This window comes from Arachis hypogaea, chromosome 10 (genome assembly GCF_003086295.3).
Source record: "Arachis hypogaea cultivar Tifrunner chromosome 10, arahy.Tifrunner.gnm2.J5K5, whole genome shotgun sequence".
Classification (NCBI taxonomy): Eukaryota; Viridiplantae; Streptophyta; class Magnoliopsida; order Fabales; family Fabaceae; genus Arachis; species Arachis hypogaea.
In genome coordinates, this window is record NC_092045.1 from 109,270,387 (window position 1) to 109,295,218 (window position 24,832).

Below are 24,832 nucleotides of genomic sequence, written 5' to 3' on the forward strand. Positions count from 1 at the left end.
TTCTTCTGCATCTGGTTGTTGTTGTTTCATTATTTTTTGCTTCTGCTGTTCTCCCGCTTCTGGTTGAGCTTGTTGTTATCCATTGTTATTCTTCTGTGTTTGTGCATCTACTTCTGCTTAATGTTGAGGAAGAAGAGGGGAGGGAGGGGTATTTTCATCCGACGGACGATTTTAAAACAAACTGAAACCTTGGGGGACCATTTTGTAGCAAAAAAAAAAGTTAGGGACGAAATCGATTTTTGGCCTATACGTTGGGACCAAAATCATACTTAATCCGAATTCAATTGGATTGAATTGATAATCTCTAACTTGTAGGCAGAAGTGTTTTGAATTTGATTTTATATAATGGATTATGTTTCTTTCATTCAGTACTATACAAATGTTTCACCATGAGTGCGCGTTCGGTTCATTATGCAAAAAATTGTTTAAATTTGATTTTATATAATGGGTTATGTTTCGTTCATTCATTACTATATAATTGTTTCGCCATGAGTACGTGTTCGGTTCATTATGCAGAAAGCTGTTTGAATTTGATTTTATATAATGGATTATGTTTTGTTCATTCAGTACTATACAATTGTTTCACCATGATTACGTGTTCGGTTCATTATGCAAAAAGCTGTTTGAATTTTGTTTTAGGGCTAAGTATGATTTTGGTCCCCAACGTAGAGGTTGAAAATCAATTTCGTCCCCAACTTTTTTTTGCTACAAAATGGTCCCCCAAAATTTCAGTTTGTTTTAAAATCGTCCTTCGGACAAAAATACCCTTCTCCCTTCACCCCAAAATCAACCACCACCACCACCACCAGAACAGAAGTCTACGCCCAACCAGAACCACCACCACCACCACTAGTATCATCATGGTCATCATCATCTTCATCAAAACTTTTCCTAAAATCAACCAAAATCAACTAGAAGCCCAAGATGAACAAGAACCCACCAGTCCACCACCACCATTATCATCATGGTCATCATCATCATCATCATCATCAGAAAATTCAAGCAACATGCACTTTGAATAATAATCAATAAATTCAGCAACAACAATGTTCCAAATTTAAATTTCATCAACAACAATATTCCACAACAAATTTCACAAAAAAATCTAAAATTTCACTAAAAATCCAATTCACAGGGTGGTGGTGGTGCGGTGCGGCAGGACGGTAGGGCGGCAGGGCGGCGAAGAAGAAGTTGGTGGTGGTGCAGTGGTGCAGCGATATGGCGGTCTCCATTCTCTCCCTGCTTTTCTCGCGCCCCCTTTCTCTCTCTCCCCCCGTATCCTGTTCTTTTTTCTTTTTTATTTATTTTATTTTATAATTTTTTTAACGAGGGGTAATTTAATAATAAAAAAATAAAATTAGTAAAAATGATGATTTTAAAACAAACTAAAATTTTGAGGATCATTTTGTAGCAAAAAAAAAGTTGGGGACGAAATCGATTTTCAACCTCTACGTTGGTGACTAAAATCATACTTAACCCTTGATTTTATATAATGGATTATGTTTCGTTCATTCAGTACTATATAATTATTTCACAATGAGTACGTGTTCACTTCATTATGTCCATTCATTTAGTATTACAATTGTTTCATCATAATAATATATTTGGTTCATTGCACAATTCAAAACTCTTCCTCCAAAGAAGGAGGAAAAGACAAAAAAAATATAGCAACAACAACAAAAAATAAAGAGAAAACAAAAAAATATAGTAGCAACAACAAAAAATAAAGAGAAAACATGTGAAGAAGGAGGAACGCGAAGAAAAAAAAAGACGCCGCGTAGACAAGCGTGAGAAGAAAGAAAAGAAGCGCGGGAGGAGAAGAAAAAAAAGCACAGAAAAGAATAAAAAAAGAAGAAAAAGTGCAAGGAAGAAGAGAAGAAGTATAAAAAAAGAAGAAAACAAAAAAAGAGTAACTTAAAATTACTTAGATGAACTTAAATAAAAATTGTGAACAAATGTACTAATAATCGCAGCCACGAAAAGTTAAAAAAAAAAAAAACCACTCCCAATTCCCCTACCAAAACCCTATTCTCACATTTCACATTTTAACCATCCCTTTTCACCCTATTGACAGCCGCAACCACATTCTCCCAAACCCTCTCATAGGCGCCACTCCCTCCATCACCTGCCAAACTCACCGACATTACTCCGACTCTCATCAGCCAGCCTCAGCGTTGTCGCTTCTCCTCTCAGCAGCCCCATCATCGCCGTCCCCCCACTCCCTCACCAGTCACCAGCAACAGTCGTCTCCCAGGAGCTTCTTCTTCCTCATCTCCCTTCTCCCGCCTACGCTGCCGCACTCTTGTCCAGGTTGCGCTTCCGCCTTCCATGGGTGCAGCAGACCGAACAGCAGCAGCACCACCAAGCAAGCCGCAGTTCAACGCCAACTTCAGCAACATCATTTTTTTACTACAAGAGGTTAGTGATAGTTATGGTTTTATATTTAAATGGATGTTTATGCAATAGATACAGTGGTTCGGAATAGATGTTCTGTGATTTAGTTGAATTATTGGAATTTTTTTCCTCCTATAGACTATTTTTTATTTTTGAATAATTGGACTCAACTTGAAAAAAAAAACATGTGCCTGTGTACGGATGTTTGTTTTGATTACATAATTGGTCTTTTGCTTGATTTCCTATGTGGTTTGTGAGTTAATTAAATAATTCGTTGAAACTAATTTTGGTTGTGCTTGAATCAAGCTAATTACATTTGGCTTAATTAACTAAGAATGTAATAATTAAATAAAGGTTCTTAATTTGTTAGATGTTTATTATCAAGTAAAGTGGATATTCATTTTACTATGTATGCGGATAGTTCGTTCATTTGAAAAGTGGATGTTTATTTTACTTCTAATATTGGTCTTTTGCTTGATTTGCTGGATTTTGTATGCAAATGCTCCACTAGTTTCTTTTGTTAAGTGGTTTCGGAGTAATGGAGAAAAACTGGATTAGATAATTAGATTTAGTTTTAGAATCATACTTAAGAACAACTAGTATCAACATACAGAAATTAATAATTTACATATTACCTTCTTGATCACCCTCTACACAATGTCCTTCTCTACCAGGTGAGTTCTATAATTAACTTCATAGTTTCATTCATATTATGATTTGCTCTTCTTTCAAGCTTAAATGTATCGGTCTTTGGTTGCTGTTTCCGAAATCCATATCCGGATGCTTCTCAGGCACCGCTTTATGCGGCTTTGAAGTGTTATGGCTGCTCTTTCTGGAAGCAGGCACATCATGATTATGTTTTCCCTCATAAGTTGTTATCACTGCTTTTGGATCCATTGAAGCTCTCTCGATGTGCTTTCGCACGTTGCACCCTGCACTTGTGCATTTGTAATAGCTCCTGTTGATGGAAATTCAGCATTAGGAAAATTAAACAGAACTTGAATCCCTATATTAGAAGTATCTTATAAGGGGAAAAAAAAAGTGAAATCAGTTCAGTGCACAAACATCTCGTGTTAATGCAAGATCTGAAAAAAGACAGAGTGATTATTACCTTGGATGAGGATTACCCTTCACCACTTTCTGCCCATACTTGCGCCACTTGTAGCCATCATCCAAAAGATCAACTTCGCTTCTTGTTTGGACAATGATTTTGGGTTCTGTCACAGTCGTTTGATGTCCTTCATAAACCTCAACATCAATGTTCCTGCAACACACAAAGCTAGCCTAAGACATGAAGAAACATAACTAGAAACCTGCATTTTAAATGATGATAAAAATGGTGAAACTGAAACTTGCCTTCTCTTGGGGTTTGGTTCAACATCACCTCCCTCCTCTTCCCTCATATCTACACCACCCAAATCTTCGCTGATCGAACAATCAGAAAAGCTTTTGCCAAAACTATCCGAATTTCCAACCCAACTCAACTCGGACTTAGGCTGAATGCTTACACTTTCATTTGAATCACTGTTATCTTTATTACGCTTATTGGAATGAGGCTTTTCATGGTTATGCTGCCCTTTATAGATGATTTCTGTTATGTGACCATCAATGGCACGCTCAACCTTTTTCTTCACATTGCAACTCAGATGTGTACACTTGTAGTAGCTCCGCGGAAACTCACTCCCCTTAACCTGTTTCTGTCCATATTTTCGCCAGTTATAGCCATCGTCCGCAGGCTTGTTGACCACCACGGACGAAGGCTGCTGATACTTCTTGTCAGCATTATTGGACATCTGAGAAGTTTCAAACATAGATACTTCTACATTCTTCTCTGAAGCATCATCTTCATCAATCTGCATTTGCCCTTGTGATTGTGCTATCACAGCTTCACTGGTAACCTGTGCTAAAGCCTGCTGATGTGACATCCCAAAGGGGCTCTGTATATGTATATATTGAAATGAAGATATAATAAGAATGTCATGGTTGTTATATCCACTGTCCCTCAAGGAAAATAGATCACATTGATACATAACAATGAGAAATTTTCCCAGCAGAATGACCAGCATTGCTGCAATATTATGCATTATCCTGCATCCACTTACAATTGTATAATAAAAACCCAGTCATTATTTTCTTAGATTATAAATACTTCAAATGCAAAGCATTTGCAACACACAATTTTTTGTTTTTTCTAGCACATACTACAAAAATTGCAGTGTAAAGAGTAAAGACAGAGCATTGAAATTCCATACTAATATGCTGTCATTTGTCTTCCATAGTCAACAAAAATTTGGAACAAACAAAGAAACCAAAAAGCACTTTCTTTCTCCTTGTTGACTTACTTCCAAGAAATTATTTCTTAACTTAGAATTCAGAAATTTCCACCACAAATGTCTTATCCGCAACTTTCTACTGTTTAATTTTTTGTTCTGCTAAAGCACTGTACACAAAAAGATGAAAACGAGTTGGCGACAATTTTCAGCTTTTAGCCCGCAACAGCAATTGACCCACGCCAAAGATAAAGTCAAAAGTCAAAACGCCGCCACCACAGTAAAAAATGATAAATAATAATAATTTCGCAGCAGAGTTTAATTTTGATTTATCCTAACAGTATAAAGATTTTTTGAGGATTATTCCATCAGATTTATATATCTAAATAAATTTTAATTAATAAATTTAAAAATTAGTAAATTTTGCTAATGCGATTGATTGTACGGAAAGTTAGACGGTGCATGAAAAATTAAATTCTTTAACAATAATAATAATAATTTGTTAATCCGACGAAGCACAAGTCATTTCTGATTCCAATTACCAAATCTGTCGATAGTAAGTTAACTAAGAAATAATTGAAATAAATATTATTAAGGAAAAGGCTGAAATAGAAGTGACAGAAATGAAGAGAGAAGAGAGTGTGTAAGTACCTGAGGGTGCGTAGGGGAGAAGAGGAAGGCGGAAGGGCTGAAGCCAGGTGGCACGGTGAAGAGAGGAGACGGCGTAACCGCGAGGAGCTGAGAGAAGGAAGAAGGTGAAGGGGAGTAGTCGTCCGCAAAGAACGACGACACCAGAGTCATGGGACCGGGGCTTATTCCTGCCGACGACAGGAAGGACTCCAGGCTGGGACGCGGCGGCAGGGTGATGGTTGGCCGTGCCGGCGAGTGGCTGTCTGTCGGCATTGGAATTGGATATTATGTACGATAGATAGATAGTTAGTAATAGTAGTGCTTTTGTTCTACACTTTTGTATAGTGATGGTTCAACTCCCAACTTTCATCATCTATTAATATACAACACAAGCAAGCCACTTGCCCCCTATCAATTGGGATTCTTTCTTTTATTATTATTATTTAAATTATTTAATCATTTTTATATAAAATATTTTTATTGTTATTAATGTATTAATAAACACTATCTATATAACTTTTTATTTATAAATATACATAGTAGCTTGTGACAAGCCAATAAATTATGAAAAAGTATATAGAACCAACTAATAATCAGCCAAGAATGGAACAACATAATTAATTATAATTAGTTTTATTAATTTATAATTTATTTGTTAAATTATTGTTGATCACGTTCAAAACATGAGGGAAGATACGCTAGTGTTAGGAGAGAATCACGGAACAGATGCTTTGATCATTCATTAATTGGTTTCATATAATTAATTATGTTTTATTAATGCGTAACACATGAAACATAGAAATCATATTCAAAACCATCCAATTTATAAAAAAAGAAACATCCGTGTGCCTATCAGTAGCAACATTCGGTTAAAGTTATCGGTGCCTCTGATTTACCAGTTGGCTGATTCTTGACTTATATAGAGTTGGTTCCCTAGCATTGTTGATAAATTATATATCAAATCAAATGATATAGTCTTTTCATATTTATTTAGAGGTCGTGAGTCTTTTTTAATGTCTTATTTTCTTGTTTTTCTCCTCATTCTCCTTTTATTATTATTATTATTATTATTATTATTATTATTATTATTATTATTATTATTATTATTATTATTATTATTATTTAAAAAATTAAAACATAAAAATTTTAATGTACAATACAAAAATTTTGATTTACAAAACAAATTTTTTAAAAATTATATATCTAAAATATTTACATCTAACTAATAAAATATACACTACACAAATTTTTAGAAATAATGTTGTCTAGTGTTTTGACATTTTGTTAGGTCATCTTATATTTTTCAGATATTAAGCAAATTTTAATTATTAGATATACATACTAATAAAGAATAATTATATGATAATAAAATTATAGAATGAAAGTGGAATGTTTTGCTATAGTAGTTAATTTTTTTTAATATGAACTTAAATAAAGTCGAAAATAAACTAAATATCTCTGATATTTCCCTGAAATTTAAATTTGTTTAAAAAATTTAATTTAATGTAATGAATGAAGTCAAATCTAAAAGTGTTGTGTTGTCTTGTATGGAACCTGGTTTTCTCTCTGCGGCTGGTAATGCCGCAGCTGCAAATGGTGGATTTATACTTTTATGTGCTGTGGCTTGTTTTGTTTCTAACAACCTAAAGACACTCCTGTGGGGACATTTTTTATCTAATAAAAATATTTTTCTTTTAACTTTTTAATTAAATAAATATCCATAGATATTAAAACTCATCCATTTTATAATAATTTTTATTTTTAAAAAATACATAGAATTCGGCTCATTCTTAAACGCTCTTTGCTAAGAATAGAATGCTGCACACCTTGTAAATTCGTTAAATCTAAACTTTTTATTTGCTATATTTTATTTGAATGGTCTAGATTTAAAAAAGTAATCTGTTAAATAAATCTCAGATATTGGGCTGAAGTTTAAAATAAAAAAATAGTATATAAATATTAAAAACAACATGTTTGTAAAAAAAATTATTGGACTTTAGAATTAAAATAAATAATATATAAAAAATAAGTTAAAAATTCATGTACTAAATCTAGAAAAATTTTTAAATAATATTAAAATTTAAATAAATTTTGTTTTATGTGAAATAAAATTATAATATTGAATATAAATACAATGATAAAAAATTGTGTTATATATATATTTTATGTATATAATATTAAAATTTAAATAAATTTTGTTTTATGTGAAATAAAATTATAATATTAAATATAAATACAATGATAAAAATTTTTGTGTTATATATATATATATATAATTTTATTTTGTGAGAAATAAAATTAAAACATTAAATATAAATAAAATAATAAAAGATTTTGTATTATATTAATTTAATTAAAAAAACCATATATATAACATAAAAAGCAAACAAACATATAATAATTTTATTTTGTGCGAAGCAAAAATTCATATAATTTTTTATTAACAATTTTTTTATTGAAATCTGTCATTTTACTATATTTATAATATATTATTTGGGATAATTATATTATTTTAGTTAATATATATTATTTAAAAAAATATTTAAAATTTATTATTTTGTATTAAGAATATTATTAAAAATATATTGTTAGTTTTTTTTAAAATAATACTTTCTTTTCTTTAGTTCAAATACTATGACAATAAAATTTTTTTTACGTAATTGTGTCTACTCAATAAATATTATATTCATTTATTTTTATATAGAATGTAAAATAAATAATTAATGTTTAAAAAAGTTAATAAAAAAAAGAAGTATTCTTTTTTTACCAACTTTTAGATGAATATAGAGACTATGTCATTTGAATTATAACTCGTTGACAAAGAAAGAAATACTCTTAATTATATTTAAATAGAATAATTATTTATTAGGCTCATTCTTATACAAATAAAAAATTTTCTTAGTTTTATATCTGTAATATTTTATACCAATTACCTTCAAAATTTAATTATTTTTTGAATAAATTAATAAAAAATAATACAAATAATTGTTTAAATAAAATTATATTTTAATTTTTCATCCTATTAAGTACAAGTTGAGGATAATTTGAAATAAAAGATAATGGACTTGTTATAACTGTCATGTATTTTGTGCTTTGACTGCGTCATCATTTGAGAATCATGACGCCTTCATGGAGACCGGTTCTTCTACCGAATCAGTTTGGAGTTAGCCAATTAGCAGCAGCAGACAGCGTCTTCCTTTTCTATGGCAGCAATTTTTTCGACTTTGAAGGTCCATTTATAGTAGAAGTGGAATGGAGTGGGTTCAAGAGCGTCAAAATCTGTGGCTAGACAGAACAATAGTAAAAACACCTGCTAGTAAACAAAACAGTGAAAATGGTTGAAGACATCACATCAACAATAACAGAGTAATGGAGGAATTGGATTAAATTTTTCTAGGTATTTTTTTTGGTGTAAAGATAGTCCTCTATTAAAAGAGGGAATTAGTTTTTTTTGTTAGTGTCGGTTTGTTTGTTCACCCCATAACAAAAAAAATAATAACAATAATAAATAAATTTAATTTACCTAATTACTTTTGATAGTAGGTTAACTTTTATATAATACTCAACAAGTAATATTTATTCGGTGGTTTAGAGATTTTAATGATTTTCTAAGATTTAGTCAAATAGGTTGATAAAGAATTAAAGCAACATTTGGTTTATGTCTTTTTCTGAGACAAAAATATAGAGATATAGACATAAAGACATAAACACAAATTATTAATATATATATATATATATTGTATTTGGTAAATATTGAATAAAATACAATAAAATTAAAAAAATTTATATTTTGTAAAAATTAATAAAAGATAAAAATATAAAAAATTGATAAAAGATAAAAGTTTAAAAATTGATAAAGAATAAAAGTGTAAAAATTAATAAAAAAAATATAAAAAAATTGTGTCTAATTGATTATGTTTTTGTGTCTCAATATTTTAAAAAAATACTAAATATATATATTCTATATTCATTTGTGTATTAACATAATATATTTATAAAAAATTTATGTCTCAATAAGTAAACAATCAAAGTATACTAATGTGTCTAATGTCTTGTGTGTGTTTTTAAAACCAAATGTTGCCTTAGGTACTAATTCTGAAAGAAAGAATTGTTATTAAGCGCACATGTTTATTTCAATCTCCAATCATTTGAATTTAATGTTTCTAATGAAAAAAAAAATCTTTGAAAAATTTGTTGGCAATGATATGTGAATATTTCTACTAAAACAAAATATCTTTCATAAATAATATCTATAATTTACTAAAAAGAAATAAGAGAGAAAAGAAAGTGAGAATTGAGCACATAGCATATGAATTATTTGAGACATTTATTTAAAGAAATTAAATAATAAATTATTTAAATAAACTAAAATTTTAATATTATTTTATACAAAATTACATAATTAAATCATTGTAAACATATTTTTTATTTAATATTTATTAAGTAGTATATTATTTATACACCAAACAATCTTAATATCTGTATGAAAATATATTTATTATTAATTAATTATATATTTAAATTATTTTGTAATTAAAAAAACAAAGAAATTAAAATACTTATTGGTTATATATATATTGGTGCCATAATGCATGATATTATTGGTTGTTAAAAAATAGTAAAAACTTAGTTCCAGTCAACTTTACGTAAAATTGATAATTAAAAGTCGTTAGTTAAAAATTTAGTTAAATCAATCAAATTATTTAACAGTTCTCAACTATTAATTTTACATAAAATTGGCTACACCTAAATTTTCATCTTAACAAATATTGGTGTCATCAAATTTTATAAATGGTAGGCGAATAATTTTTTTTAAATTATTGAGATGAATTCTATAGTTAAATATTTAACAAAAATCTTCATGTTTCTAAAGGTGTTAAATATTTTCCGCATATATTTTTTTGAATGTATCCATTGCTGAATTCTTATTTTTGTATATTAGATTATGAGTGATAAATTTTTTAAAGATTATTTAAACTATGTGTTATATATTGTTATGGGTGTTTATAAAATGCGAGTAACATTTTGTCTATATATAATTAAGAGTAAAGTATTATTTTTGTCTTTAATATTTGGAGTAAGTTTTAAAGTTGTTCTTAACATTTAAATCATCCAATTTTAAGTCCCTAACGTTTCAAAATTGGTTCAATGATGTCCTGCCGTTAGGAATCTGTTAACAGAATTGACGGCAGGACAAAATTGAGACGATTTTAAAATATTAGGAACTTAAATAGGACGAAAACGTTAGGGACAAAAATGATACATAAAAATAAATTTTAATTTTATCCTTCAATCATATCATTTTTTTATGATACATAGTTATTCAATTATTTTTTAACCACGTCTAAGTAAATTAAACTTAATTATATTATTTTTATTCTAAATAAATTTATTTTTTATAATTTTACTCTTAAAGACTTTTACTCATCATGAAATGTTTGTAGAATGATTAATACATAAATTTGCGAAAAAGAAAAAAAATGATACATATACAATAAAGTATAAATTGTACCTTTTGTCTCTAATGTATCGAAATTCTTTAATATTTAAGTGTAAAAATCTTTAAAAGTAAAATTATAAAAAATTAAATTTATTTAGAATGAAAGTAATGTGATTAAGTGTAATTTACTTATATGTGATTAAAAAATAATTGAATAACTACATACTGTAAAAAATTGAAATGATTAAAGGATAAAATTAAAATTTATTTTTATATATCGTTTTTGTTTCCAACGTTTTCGTCATATTTACGTCCTTAATGTTTTAAAATCGTCTCAATTTTGTCCCGTCGTCAATTCTGTTAACAGATTCCTAGTGGTAAGATAATATTGAGCCAATTTTAAAACGTTAGTGACTTAAATAAGACGATTTAAACGTTAGAGACAACTTTGAGACTTATCCAAACGTTAAAGATTAAAACGATACTTTACTCTATAATTAAAATTTTACAAAACGTGAGTGACATTTTATCTTTATATAATTAAAATAATATTTAAAAAAAATCAGTGACATTTTGTACTATTATCATAATAATATAAAACAATAAAATGATAAAATATTATTGTATTTCACATTCAAAATATTCATGTCTAAAAAATTTTAGCCTCCATTGCTTTATATATATTTTTCGTTGCTTCAGAAATTCATATTTTTAATTCCGTTTACCACCCCGGATGCAGGTTATTTTACACGGTATCTTACTAAGTAACTATCAATTCATCACCACCTTCATTGAAAAAGTTGATCAATGAATGCTGATAGTGATAGTTGACTACTAACGATTTGAAAGGCAAGTTGAATCACTGAATCACAATTCACACACAAATGCATGCACTTGAACTTGATAGCTTACTCAGCATGATAAATCATAATACGTCTTCACTTTGACGTGTTAAATATGAACAATTTTTATTAAAAATTCAAAAATATAATTTATTTAAAAATATCTATTTTAAATAATTTTAACAATTTTTTAGAATTTTTAATAACAAAATCATTTATACATATTAGTCTCTGTAATTTTTTACTTGAGAAATTTGATTTGTTTATTTTATAAAAAAAGTTATATATATATATATATATATATTAAAAAAATGGCATGTAATAGACTTATAATCAGGGACTAATTTAAATATATAATTTAATAATTTCTTGTGATATCTGAATAATTAATATATTGATAATTTAATTTTCAAAAAACCAACAATTTAACCAGTTATTAGGTTCTAAACCAAAAAAAAAAAACCTTTCTTTAAATTTTTGGATATGTCCCTGCTCATAGTACATATTTTTCTTATTTTTGTATAGGCATCATGTATATGTATAATTGTCAAAAAAAATTGTTAAAAGGATTAAGATATCAAACAAAATATTGAATCAAATTGGTGTCTTAATTAAATTAATCAATGTGCATTACAAGATAGATCGTGATACATTCGTCGTCTTGATGTCATTTAATCCATGTCATTGACGGTCAAGGCTCAAAATAGACTAAATACTATTTTGGTGCAATATAAACTTGGGAAACCAATTTAATTGATACATAAAATTTAAAAAACTAATTTAATTAAAACTTTATTCAAATATTTATATAATATTTCTTTTTTTTTATTTTTCCTTTCATAAATAGATAAATTATACTTACATCTTCCATCTCCCTCTACACTACAACACAACCGGCATTTTGCGATAGCTAAACCAAACGTTGGAAAAAAACTGCGGATAAACAGTTAGCGACAATTTTAGTTAACCGCTGGAATAACTGCCGCTAAATGTCTATCAATTTTACCGCCGCTAAATAACAAATAAATGAAAACAACATTTGTTTTGCGGCAGTTCTAAACCGCCGCCAAATTTTAGTATTTCCCGCGCTTGCACCAATAGACCCACAACATGTGGATCACCTGGAAGAAGGAAAAGTTTTAACAATATCATGTTACCACCAAGCCAAATGTTTTTTCGATGTATATAGCGCTAATAATTATATATATCATATGTACACATTTGATTGCCACACAATTTTTTGTTGTATACTTTATATTTAATCATAGTTATTATAGGCAATGGCAGAGTTTAGTTCAGACAAGGGGGGCCATGGTCCCCAAAACTTTTATTAAAAAATTAGTAATACTTCTTCAAAAAATAAAAAATAGTTTAATTGGCTCAAATACTTTACTATAACTTAAAATAGCAAAGTTCAATTTTCATCTCTTGTTTTTCTTGCACAATACTTTTTAGTTTTAAACATTTAAAACATGTTGGATTTAAACTGAACTGAGTGTATTCGCATTTCGCAGTTCTTTATTCAATAAGCAACACTCATTCTACCTTTGAGTTCAAATATAAAAAATTATGTATTTTTTATTTATGTAATTTAATATTATTTAATATTTTATTATTTATTTCATTTAGTTTTTTATATGATAAAAGATATTAGAATATTCAATAAGTATTGATATTATTGTATTTGTATAAATTGATAAAAAAATTCAATAAATATTATAAATTTTAATATTTGTCCTTCTAACTTCTTTTTTACATATTTTACAGGATATATATTCAAATTTTTATATAAAATAATCATAAAAAATCAAAGAATTGATGCATTTTTTAAGAAGAATGTTAATATTCAAAAAGGAGAACATAAAATTTTTACAATATTAACACATGTAGATAGTTCTTCTACTTTAATGAATCTCGAAGAAAGTGAGATACAACGTTCAAAAATTTAAAGAGTTGCATCTGATGAGTTTGACCTTAATTCTTTGGAACGAGATCCTAGAAAATGGCTTCAAATTTGGCAATATCACCCAAATCACAAAGATGAAGTTAGACAAACTTATCTTAAATGGGGTTCATATCAAAAGCATCTTGACAATTATCTTCTATCTGGCTCCTCCAAAATTTTGTTTCAAGTTTCGCCACTATAGGCACCTTATATATTGAGTAAAATGCACAATTAAATCAAATGGAGGACCAAATTACACAATTCTACCAAATTGAAAAACTTTACCAAGATCTCCCAAAAGCACATTCTTATGTAATTTGAATCAATCTCATTCGAATTAGACAAACCAACACTAATTCGAATTAGTCCTATTCGAATTAGTAGTAATGCTTGTAATTCGAATTTGTCCAATTTTAATTATGCTTGCATGTAGTCTTAAGGTAGTTCGAATCAAGGTGATTCGAATTATGCACGCTAGGACGTCCCTAGTAATTCAAATGGGTCAGCTTCGAATTAATTTTTTACTACAGTAGATCGAATTGATTTGTATCTATTTATATATGATTGATGCGTGAGCATCTTTTCTATCTTTTCCTAGTGAATTTGCATCTAATTTGTTGAATTTAATCAAGAATTAATTATATTTTAGCCACTATGGATGCTACTTTGAGTCTTTTACAATTTTGTTTATTTTAGGTAGCATTCGACGGAATTTGATGGAGTTATTGCAGCACGAGAATCAAAGGAGATGGTTGCGAGGAGCGACGCGCACGCGTGCCTGACGCGTGCGCGTGAATTGGATGTATCCATGGCGACGCGTGCGCGTGACTGACGCGTACGCGTGAATTGAAGATTTGCTCATCGATGCGTGTGCGTGACCGACGTGTCCGCGTGACTCGCAGAAAAGACCATCGACGCGTACGCGTGACTAACGCGTACGCATGACCTGCGCTACATGCAGAAAAACGCCAGAGCGATTTTTGGGCTGTTTTAACTCAGTTTTTAGCCCAGAAAATACATATTAGAAGCTGCAGAATGGACAAATCAAGTGGTCACCACCCATCAGCTGAAGATTTGTTAATTAATTCAAATTTAAATTCAAATCTTATTTTTTTAGGAAAAGATATTATTTTTAATTTTAGATAATTAGATTTTAAATTTGTTAGGGTTAGTTATAAAAAGGGATCTGATGCCATCAGATTAGAACACAGTATATTTTTACCAGAACCCTTATTTTTCTACTCTAAATCATGAGCAACTAATCCTCCATTGTTAAGGTTAGGAGCTCTGTCTATTTGTATGGATTTATTCATTTGATCTTTCTAATTTAATCCATGTTTAGATTTATCTTTCAATAACTGTTTTCGCTCTTTATTTTATGAATATGGGTGGAACGGAAGTATGATCCATATTCTAATTGAGTTCTTGTAAAACTTGGAAAAGCTCTTTACTTGAACAATAACTTGAAAACATATTATACTGAATTTCTAATTGTTTGTATTTAAAGGGATACGTGACATATAATCCCCTTATTTTTGGATAATTAGGATTCTTTTGGCATATAAACTAGAAATTGATCATCACCCTCTAATTAGAATTAATAGACCAAGGAATTGGCAGTTAATGAATTTTAGAGGAGACTAGGAAGGTCTAAGGAATTAGGGTCTAGTCACATAGTTTGCCATGAAATTAAATCTTGCATGATTAAAATAGTTAGTAAGAAAAATAAATTCGGAAAAATAGATAACTCTGAAACCTTAACTATATTCTTCATATTTTATTCCCAACTTATTTATTTGCTTGTCTTTAATGTTCCAAATTTACTGTTAATACTTTTGAACTTCCAACATTATTTTCTATTTGTCTAACTAATCATATCAAATGCTATTGTTGCTTAGTCCATCAATTCTCGTGGGATCGACCCTTACTCACGTAAGGTATTACTTGATACGCCCCGGGACACTTGCCGGTTAGTTTGTGGGTTATAAAATACCGCACCAATGATCCAAGCGTATATAAAGAATACAATAAAGAGTACATTTAATAATATCCATAATGAATTCAATAAAGAGTACATTCAATCATAAATAAAAAAATAATAATTTATAAATATTTTTTTATAAATGATTAAAAATCAAATATTTTCTAAAAATATTTATTAAGATTTAGAATTTAGTCTTTAATATTTAAAATTAGTGAAATATTTGTCAAAAACATTATATTTTGTTGGTCAGTTAACATTATTGAATCTGTTAACCACGATAATATGCAGATGATTGATTGGTTTTCATATAAAAATATTTTTGTTCTATTTGGTATTTAATTTTGATAAAATATTAATTAATTTTGAATTTAGTTATTATGAATTCTTATATCTAAGAATACAAGTTAAGATTGTTATTTAAAAAAAATTTAAACTTTTTATTTTAATAAATACTTGACAAATCATTAAAATAAAAAATCAAAATTTAAAATTATAATTTTGGTAAAATTATAAAGTTTTGAATTTTTAATGACTTGTAGAAAATATTTTTAATTATTATTTTTAATATTTTATAAAAAATATTTATAATTATGATTTTTAGAAAATATTTGATTTTTAATTAGTTCAGAGTATAATTTTATTTTTTTCTTTTACATTCATGTTTGAATGCAAATTTAAATGCCAATAAAGTAAATAAAAAATTTTATTGGTAAATTTGTTTACATGAGTTAACATATATAGCTTATTTAACTTGTGAATTTTTTTTACGTAAAATGAATGTAGAAAAAGTGTTACGAGTTTAAGTAACAATGATTTAAACATATGTAGTTTAAGATAGTAGTGTTTACTTAACTAGATTATACACATATGGTTATTACTAAAAAAACATGGCAATATGTGATAATACGCATTTTGCGGCGGTTTAAACAAAACCGTCGCAAAATGTAAAACTATAACTCACCCGATGTACATATAGCGGCGGTTTTTGAAAAGACGCCGCTAAATGCAAGTCTGATTGAAATATAGTGACGGTTCGAGAAAAACCGCCACTAAATGTAGTCCTGATTGCAGCCCCAGCCAATAACTACCGCTATATGTGCCGCAGGTTGCTGTTATATGACGGTTTTATAAAACTGCCGTAAAATTTCCATCTATATCTGGTGAAATTGTTATATTACTAATTGACCGGTATACATTAATTTATCCAATTTTATATAATAAAATATTAAATATATTTTTTTGCTAAGCATAAAGTACTAGATTTTTTGTTAATTAACCAAATCTTAGTTTTTCTGTTATTATATTTTATATCAATAATTTAAATTTAAAATTTAAAAATTAAATTTTAGAATTACTGTCCTCCTTATTTTATATGGAAAGCATTAGTATTAACAGTTACAGTGTATAATTTTTTTTAATTAATTATGTTTAATTAAACTAGTTTAATATAATAAAAATTAGTTATAATTAGTATTATTTTAAATTTTATATTTAATTTGACTGGACTTGATTCATAAAAGAATTTAAATGTGTAAAATTACTCTAAAAAATTAGTCACGAAACTCAAGGTTAGGGGTGTGCATGGCTCGACCCGGCCGGCCCCGAATATTTTAAGGGCTATTTTGGTATGATTTCACCGGATTTAGGGTCGGGTAAGGGTCTCAAGAATAGACCCGATCATTATTTCAGGTCGGGACCGGGTCATGGCTCGGTTCACCCGAACTCGGCCCGATGGCCCAATCATCATACATAATTAATATTTTGTGTTATTAGTGATAGATGATGGCTATTCTTATGTAGAATTTAAGTATTGTAAACCTTAATATTTTGTGTTATTAGTTATTATAAGACTATAAGTTAATGTTTTATATTTAAAATGCATAAGATTTTAGACTAATGCATAATATTGTATTATTTGTATTGATTTAAATATTTGATGTTATTAGACAATATTAGTATTGATTATGGTTATGCTTTAATTTTAGAGAAGAGTTCGTTCTTGTTATATTTTTTTAAGTGAAATTTTACCATGTCAAATAATGGTTGGAATTTTGAAAATTTGGATATTTTTACATGCTAACTTATAAGAAGGCATTAAGGTAATGTAATATTAACGGCCTAGTTTTCACCCGGTATAATCATAACGTGAAAGTGTATAAATTTTATCGGTCTAATAAATAAACTCAGTATATATTTTAGGTCAGATTTAGATTATATCAAACTCGGTTTTACTCGACCCATATACTCCCCTAGTCAAGGAAGTGGAAAAAAAATTGGATGTAATAACATGAATGATGTAATAACATCAATGAAGATGCAATCAAAGAAAAGTGGCAATAAATACAAATTAAAAAGGCAGGAAAGGACCAACTAGGCCTAGCAATGTGGCCCTCAATAATTAGTTAATACAAAAAGTGGACCTGAATTTTGTGCTCACATTTGAGAGCCTTTTTAATTGGCAATAAAACGCCATGTTTGATACTCTGTCTGCGCGAGCTTGCAACCAATAAATGTGGCTGCACAACTTGGCCACAATTTTGTAATGTCGACTGCTATTATTATTATTATTATTATTATTATTATTATTATTATTATTATTATTATTATTATTATTATTATTATTATTATTATTATTATTATTATTATATAGATTTAACTAGTAACATGTATTTTAAGAGAAATTATTAAGATTATTATTAGTTAAAGTTTTTTAACTTTTATTTTAATGAATACATAATAATATTTAAGGGTACATTTTATTTATATTTTTATTTTATTTTCAATATTTTTTTTCAAAATTTTATGGGAAAAAGTAAAAACATAAAATAATTTTTTTTTCTTTCACACAATTTTAAAAGTAGGAAACACTAAAAATAATGACAAAATCTAAAAATGTAAATAAAATATATATCCTAAACTAATAATATACTTAGATCTATTTTATATCCAAATATACTAGATTTTCAATGTGTAAAAAAATATGGGTTGGGAAGTTAACAATGACAAGCAAGACTGGCACTAGCTATTTCTTGCATTATTGGATATATACGGGTTTGAAAATTGATGATAATTGAGATATTTGTTGTAGAAAGCTATGATTTGAGGTTGGTGGCTAAGTTGGTTGGGGAAATTCAACATAGCATTCATTTTGGTTTATCGCCATTCATATTTAATTTTATTTACTTCTAACTAATTTGCTAAATACAACATTAGCAACATCTTTATATCATTTTCCTTTAAGCATTAAAGTTTTAAATCACATGTCAAATTTAATTTACTGTGATGGCTGCTAGCTGCTTCTACATGCTTCTTATTATAATAATCTTCATTTCTATCACAAGAATAAAACTAACAAAAAAAAAAAGTTCCTCTATATTAATGATCCAACTTGTTTGAGGTAATATTGAAAAAATTATATTATTATTAGAATTTAGTCACATAATGTCATATTAACAAAAAAAGATGATCTTTTATATTAATTACGTAAATAATCATTCAAAAATACGATTGTAGTTACATATCTGTATCAGTGCATAAAAATTAAACTCTTATATTATTAGTATGGATCATATGTTATGCCATCTTTGATAATCAATCACGTGAAAAAATAATAACATTTAAAAAAGGATTGAAAATTGTATACTGAGCTAAGTGAGCTCATTTCAACTATAAAAAAGAAAAATCTATTTCCCATCAATCATTTTCATGGAAAAGGAGAAAGAACATGCATTATTATTGTGTGTAACCCTTTCAACAACACATGCAATGTTTATGAATTACAACCAATATCCAATGATAATTTCATGTGAACAATAAAGTTTTCATAATTACCACCATTTTTTTCCCCCAAGAAGCAGAAACTTGAGTCTTCCTTTTCCTTTCCGTTATGTTTTGTCATTTTTCAACACAGCTAACTCGAACCAACCTTTAACACTTTATTGAAGTATATATTGATCATTACTTGATTCAAGTGGGCCATTCTCAACTACATGCATTTCTTCTACTTATTTTGCATTATGATGTAATATATTATTTGTTAATTAAGTAAATTTTAACTTTCTATTTATTATATTATATATTAATGAATTAAATTTACAATTTTGAATTTAAAATTTAAGCATTTAGGATTTAGGATTTTGAATATATAATTTAAAATTTATGGTTTAAAATTTAAATTTATGATTTAAGACTCAAAATTTATAATTTAAAGTTTAAAATTTATATTTTAAAATTAAAAAAATTTATTTTTTAATTTTTTCAGAGTACATTAGTATTTACTTTTTCTAATTTGTCTTAATAAACACCTTTATTTCAAGAGCTTATCTAGAAGCTAATTGTTTAAAATTATTTTTTTATTTTAAGTTCTAAATTTTTAAATTTTTCAATTCTAAATTTTAAATCATAAATCCTTCAAAACAAAAATGAAAATTTTGGCCATTGAAAAAAGTTAGCTGATATTAAATAATTAAAATTTAATTCTTTATATTTGTTTTTGTTTTAATTGATTTATGTTTTTTAGCTACCAAGTATGCTATACATACAAGCCTTTTTGACTTACAAGTCTTACAAGTTGGCACAAGCCCAACAAAACACACGTGCATTACACTCCCACATTCAAAAGTAAATACCCGCACGTTACTCAACCACTTCCTGTTTTCAAAACGCGCTACTCACCATTATGAACGACTCTTCTTCTTCTTCCTCGATGAAAACTACAACTGTCATTTTTCTTTGCGTTTCTCCTCCTCCTCCTTTTCTTCCTTCTTCTTCTCCTCCCTCTTTGTGTTTCTCCTCCTTTTTCTTTGCGTGTTTCATCTTCAACGTCGTGTTTCTCCTCCTTCTTCTTTTGATTTTGCAACATTATGTATTTTTTCTTCTTTGTTTGATTTTTTCCTCTAAAAAAGAATTATGAGAATATGAAATAAGAAGATGAAGAAGAAGAAGCATCAGAAGATGAGGAGGAGGAAGAGGAAGAGTTCTGAATTATGCAAAACTCATCAGAATAAAAATACACCCAAATATCTTCGTTTACACCCAAATATCTTCGTTTTTACACCCAAATTTGCTGCAGATACAGAAATGAGTTATGTTACATGTACACTAAAATCAGCCACTAAAGTCAGTAAGGACTGCAAAATACACCCAAAATACATCATAGAAGGGCTGCAAAATACACCCAAAATACACCATATTAAAACAAACATAAACTATAGAATGCAAATACAACTATAAAATCATCATAAAAAATAACAAAAACCAGATTCATGAATCATAACTAAACAGAAACTAAAACAATTCAACTAAAAGAATAAGACAATTCACCATCCGTTAGATGAAAAGTCATAAACTGTAAATACACCCAAACTTTTATAAAAAATACACCCAAATATTCCTGATCTACACCCAAACGTCTAATATAAAATGGACAAGATTATATTAATTCTAATCAGAACTAGTACATTAGATTCAATTCAAATAAGGAAGAATTAATAGCAAATTTCACAGGCAAGGTTCACACACTGGTTCATCTGACAATCTTAAGTTGAATTATCCATTATCTTCAAAAACGATTTCAGAGCTTGATGTCAAAAAATAATGAAAATCGAGAATAACGAAGAAAGAGAACAGAGAGAGAAAAGCACGTAAATGAAGAAGGAGAAAGAGAAGGCAAGAAATTCGAAAAAGAAAACAGAATCCTTTCAAAAATTAATAATCTGTTAGAGGCGCATGAAACATATGTGCATAACAAGCGCGTTTGAACGTAATATCAATTAGAGAACTTATAAGACTTGTATAGCAAAATCACTTGTATGTAGAGATTAATCCTTTAGCTATTTGATTAAGGAGTCAATATCGGCTATTCGAAACAAGTGATATTAATATTAATACATCTATCAAATTACAAAAATGCTATTGATATATTAAGATTAGTCATTAAAATCACACAAATATATTTGTATATAAATAAATATATGGTTTAATTTATTTTCAATATGTATTTGTATTTTAATATGTATTTTATATTAGCGACTGACTTTAATAACTGATTTTAGTGTACACCTAACATAATCGATCTAATTATTATTATTTATTAACAACAAATCTTTATATATAATAAGTTTATTGAGATTTTATAACAAATACTCTTTAAAGAAATACAAGAATTGTTAATGTTAAAAGTGTGGGAAATATATAAAATTAGTCTGATGTAACAACTCTAATTTTTTTTTGCACTAATGCGAGTTTTTCTTAAAATAATATTTTAAAATAATTAGTTTTATTTTGACAAGTCCAATTTTTACCGATAAAACTAATTAATAGTATTTCTTGATGAGCTTAAAATTGCTAACGCTTCATCAAATATTTTTATTCCTAAGTTATTAATGTCATTTATATTAGTAACTCATATACATTTAATTTTATATATTATTATTATTATTATTATTATTATTATTATTATTTCGGTATTATCTATATTATTATTACTACTATTATTATTACTATATTATTAATTACTTTTATCAGGAAATAAAAAGAAACAAAAGCCACATCGTGGCTTTTATATGCATATATATATATATATATATATATATATATAGGAATGTAAAATAAGAATTTGACAGCTCATTAAGCGTTAATCACCATCAATTACTTTTTTTGCTTAACTTTTCATTTTATTCACTAAGTCTCAGGAAAAAGAAAGAACAGAGAGAGAGACCGAAGCTTTATGAGAGAACCGTGAAATCCTCTAACCTTCCGACCTCGATTTTTTGCGATCCGTAACTCCAATAAAAAATCTAATCCGGTAAAAGTGTTCGTATCCTCCTCTTCTACGTGTTGGCGTTACTTTTGTAGGTGGAAGTCGACGGTGACGTAGCTCCCCTACCCCTTGAACTTGGCCAACTGGAGTTCTACGAGTCACAAAGGATTCCGGACGTTTTTCCCTTAGCAGCTCGGTCAGAAAGTTTCTCCAAAATTTTGGGTATTTCGATTACGTACGAAGGTAGGTTTTGAAAAAGTTTTACTGACTAGATGATATTTGATAAGTGAATTGAGGTTTGGATTGAGTGTTATTGAGATTTGATTGCGTTTCATGTTGAATTTTGTTGATATATTGGTATTTTGATGAGGTTGTATTTCAGTTAGCTCGAAAATGGATAAAATTTTAAGTTAATGTTTTGATGAAAAATAAAATAGGATTTCGGTCTTGTTGGAGGACAAGAAATTAATTTGAAAATTATATTTTAAAGGATGTCATTTTACTTTTATAAAAAAAAAGACTGAGGTTATGTTTATAACTATAAACTAAGTTTTGAAAGGAAAATACTATTTTGAGTTTTTATTCAAAATTATTCTCTATATTAAAATAAATTATTTTTATCAAAGAGAAATTATATTGTGGAATGATACAAAGGAGAAGAGGAAGAACGAAAACTAAAAGAAAGAAAGATTAATGAAATGACTGCCACAGGAGAGCAGATGTGACATTGTTTGGGCCTTAGTGCCAAATGTAAAGTGGGGACGCCTACACACTAAGAACTGTTTTCCAGATGTACGCTTAATGATTTGGAAAGTCATACTATATGCGGCCTAGCCGTACGACTTATAAGCACACTGTATGCATCTGGAAAGCCATATCTGGGACTTGTGCCGGGGTAATGTCGGGAGCGGGTAGGCAACCGACACATGAGCTCATGGCCTGCGTTAGGAATAGACATGCATCATCCTTGTTGCGCATTTACATTTTACTTGACATTGTGAAATTGTTTGTGATTGTCTTCTTTTGTTTATACATTCCTTAATGTTATTTTGAATTGTGGTGACTAGATATTTCTTTGTGACACTTGTATATTTCGTTGTGAATTACTTGAATTGTGGTAATCCTGGCTAAACTAACCACCCTCGACCCTACTAAGAACCCCCAGTTTTTACCCCTTTTCTTTCTCCCCTTCAGATGGATACCGGAGTTATATTTTACGAGATGGACCCTCCTTATATATACGAGGATATTGTACATCATATGTTTTATGTAGTAGCTACGGAGATTAGGACTCGTATGTATATTCTGCGTGATCATCCCTTCCGTCACCCGATTGACACTCCACAGTTTAACCCCGACATACCCTATGAGTTCCTACTGCAGTGGCTCCACCCAGATGCTCCCTTTCACCCGTTTCATGATGGGCCGGTGCCTCACCAGCATCCCGATCAGCCTGCGGATCAGGCGAACCCTGAACCTGAGCCCATGAAGGAGCATATTCCAGAGCCTGTACCGGAGGAGGATATCCCAGTGGAGCAGATCTCAGTATCTTCATCCGAGCCATCTTCTGAGGAGCCGCTCACCGCCTCTATTAGTGGACCGGCAAGTGCTGGTCAGACCAGTAGCACGAGTGCCAGTGCCCCTTCCGAGATTATAGAGATTTCCGATGACGAGGACGAGGATTCTGAGGAGTGTTCTGATGTGGTTGTGATCTCCTCTGACGATGATAGCTGAGTCTTGGGAGCTGCGGTTGTGCCTTTTGATAGTTTTTGTGTTAGCCTAGCTTTTGTGTTAATCTCTCACTTTTGGTCAGACTCACTGAGAGAGTAGGGTGTACATAGTTGACTAGGCTAGTTCGGGTGCCAGCTTAGGGGTTTTCTATATGGACTAGGACCCGAAGTGTTGGTTTGTACATAGTAGTATCTCTGAAAGGTTGTATGCTAACTCAGGATATATATATGTAAATACACGACAGTACCTATATGCGTATGTATGGTCTATGCTATGTGTTCTGGTTATATAAAATGCTGGCTTGTGTATGTTTAATTAGCTGTCCTCGCAAGTCTTTTTTTTATAAAAGTCCTTCCAAAAATTCGATAGTACGCTAACCCGATTACAGGCTTAATAATACATAGTAAAGATTTCATGTGAACAAGTTGGTGACACTTGATTTCTGGAATGATCATGACTTACTGGGAATTGGGTCGTTACAACTTGGTATCAGAGCAGTTTGTTCCTATTAAAGCCTGGGGACATGGACTGAATCATGCTTCATTGCATTCTCTGAGTTGTGTCTCATGCATATAGGATATCGTTGTGATATGAATTGCATGATTGTCACTGCGTTTCCATTTTAGAGACTATTCACACTTTGCCTGAAATGTTAAGACTGATCACCTTAATATTACATGTTGGGTGTGCACAGAATCTTGATGGCTGCACGGGGATGAGGACGTGGTAGGCGTGGTGCAAACCATGCAGAGGAACCGACGAGGTGTGCAGATGCTTTTATAGCAGCAATGAACACCATGGCTGAGGCTGTGCGTGAAACGGCAACTGCTACTACA

At 29.2% G+C, this 24,832-nt stretch overlaps 1 protein-coding gene across 7 annotated transcripts; it reads right to left on the reverse strand.

The window, feature by feature from the left end:
• Positions 1-1,910: 1,910 nt before the first annotated feature.
• Positions 1,911-5,677, reverse strand: LOC112716441 (probable WRKY transcription factor 4). Of its 7 annotated transcripts, none has more exons than XR_003812102.2 (5): positions 5,316-5,677; positions 3,751-4,331; positions 3,506-3,658; positions 3,030-3,352; positions 1,911-2,387 (listed from the first exon to the last, which is right to left on the reverse strand). XR_003812102.2 is itself a non-coding variant. In XM_025768350.3 (4 exons), the coding sequence occupies exons 1-4, from the start codon at positions 5,565-5,567 to the stop codon at positions 3,100-3,102; spliced, it is 1,239 nt and encodes a 412-aa protein (XP_025624135.1). In that variant the 5' UTR covers positions 5,568-5,677; the 3' UTR covers positions 2,934-3,099. The 7 variants fall into 7 exon arrangements, 3 of the variants coding, with proteins under 3 accessions (XP_025624135.1, XP_072061508.1, XP_072061509.1); XR_003812101.2 differs by having other exon boundaries at positions 1,911-2,409; XR_011866911.1 differs by having other exon boundaries at positions 1,911-2,409; positions 3,751-4,491; positions 5,316-5,648.
• Between the last annotated feature and the right edge of the window lie 19,155 nt (positions 5,678-24,832).

Coding starts and splice junctions, on each gene's coding strand:
- LOC112716441 (XM_025768350.3), bottom strand. CDS start 5,567: ATGCCGACAGACAGCCACTCGCCGGCACGGCCAACCATCACCCTGCCG. Junction 3,659..3,750: donor GAACCAAACCCCAAGAGAAG/GCAAGTTTCAGT, acceptor TGTGTGTTGCAG/GAACATTGATGTTGAGGTTT. Junction 3,353..3,505: donor AAGGGTAATCCTCATCCAAG/GTAATAATCACT, acceptor TTCCATCAACAG/GAGCTATTACAAATGCACAA.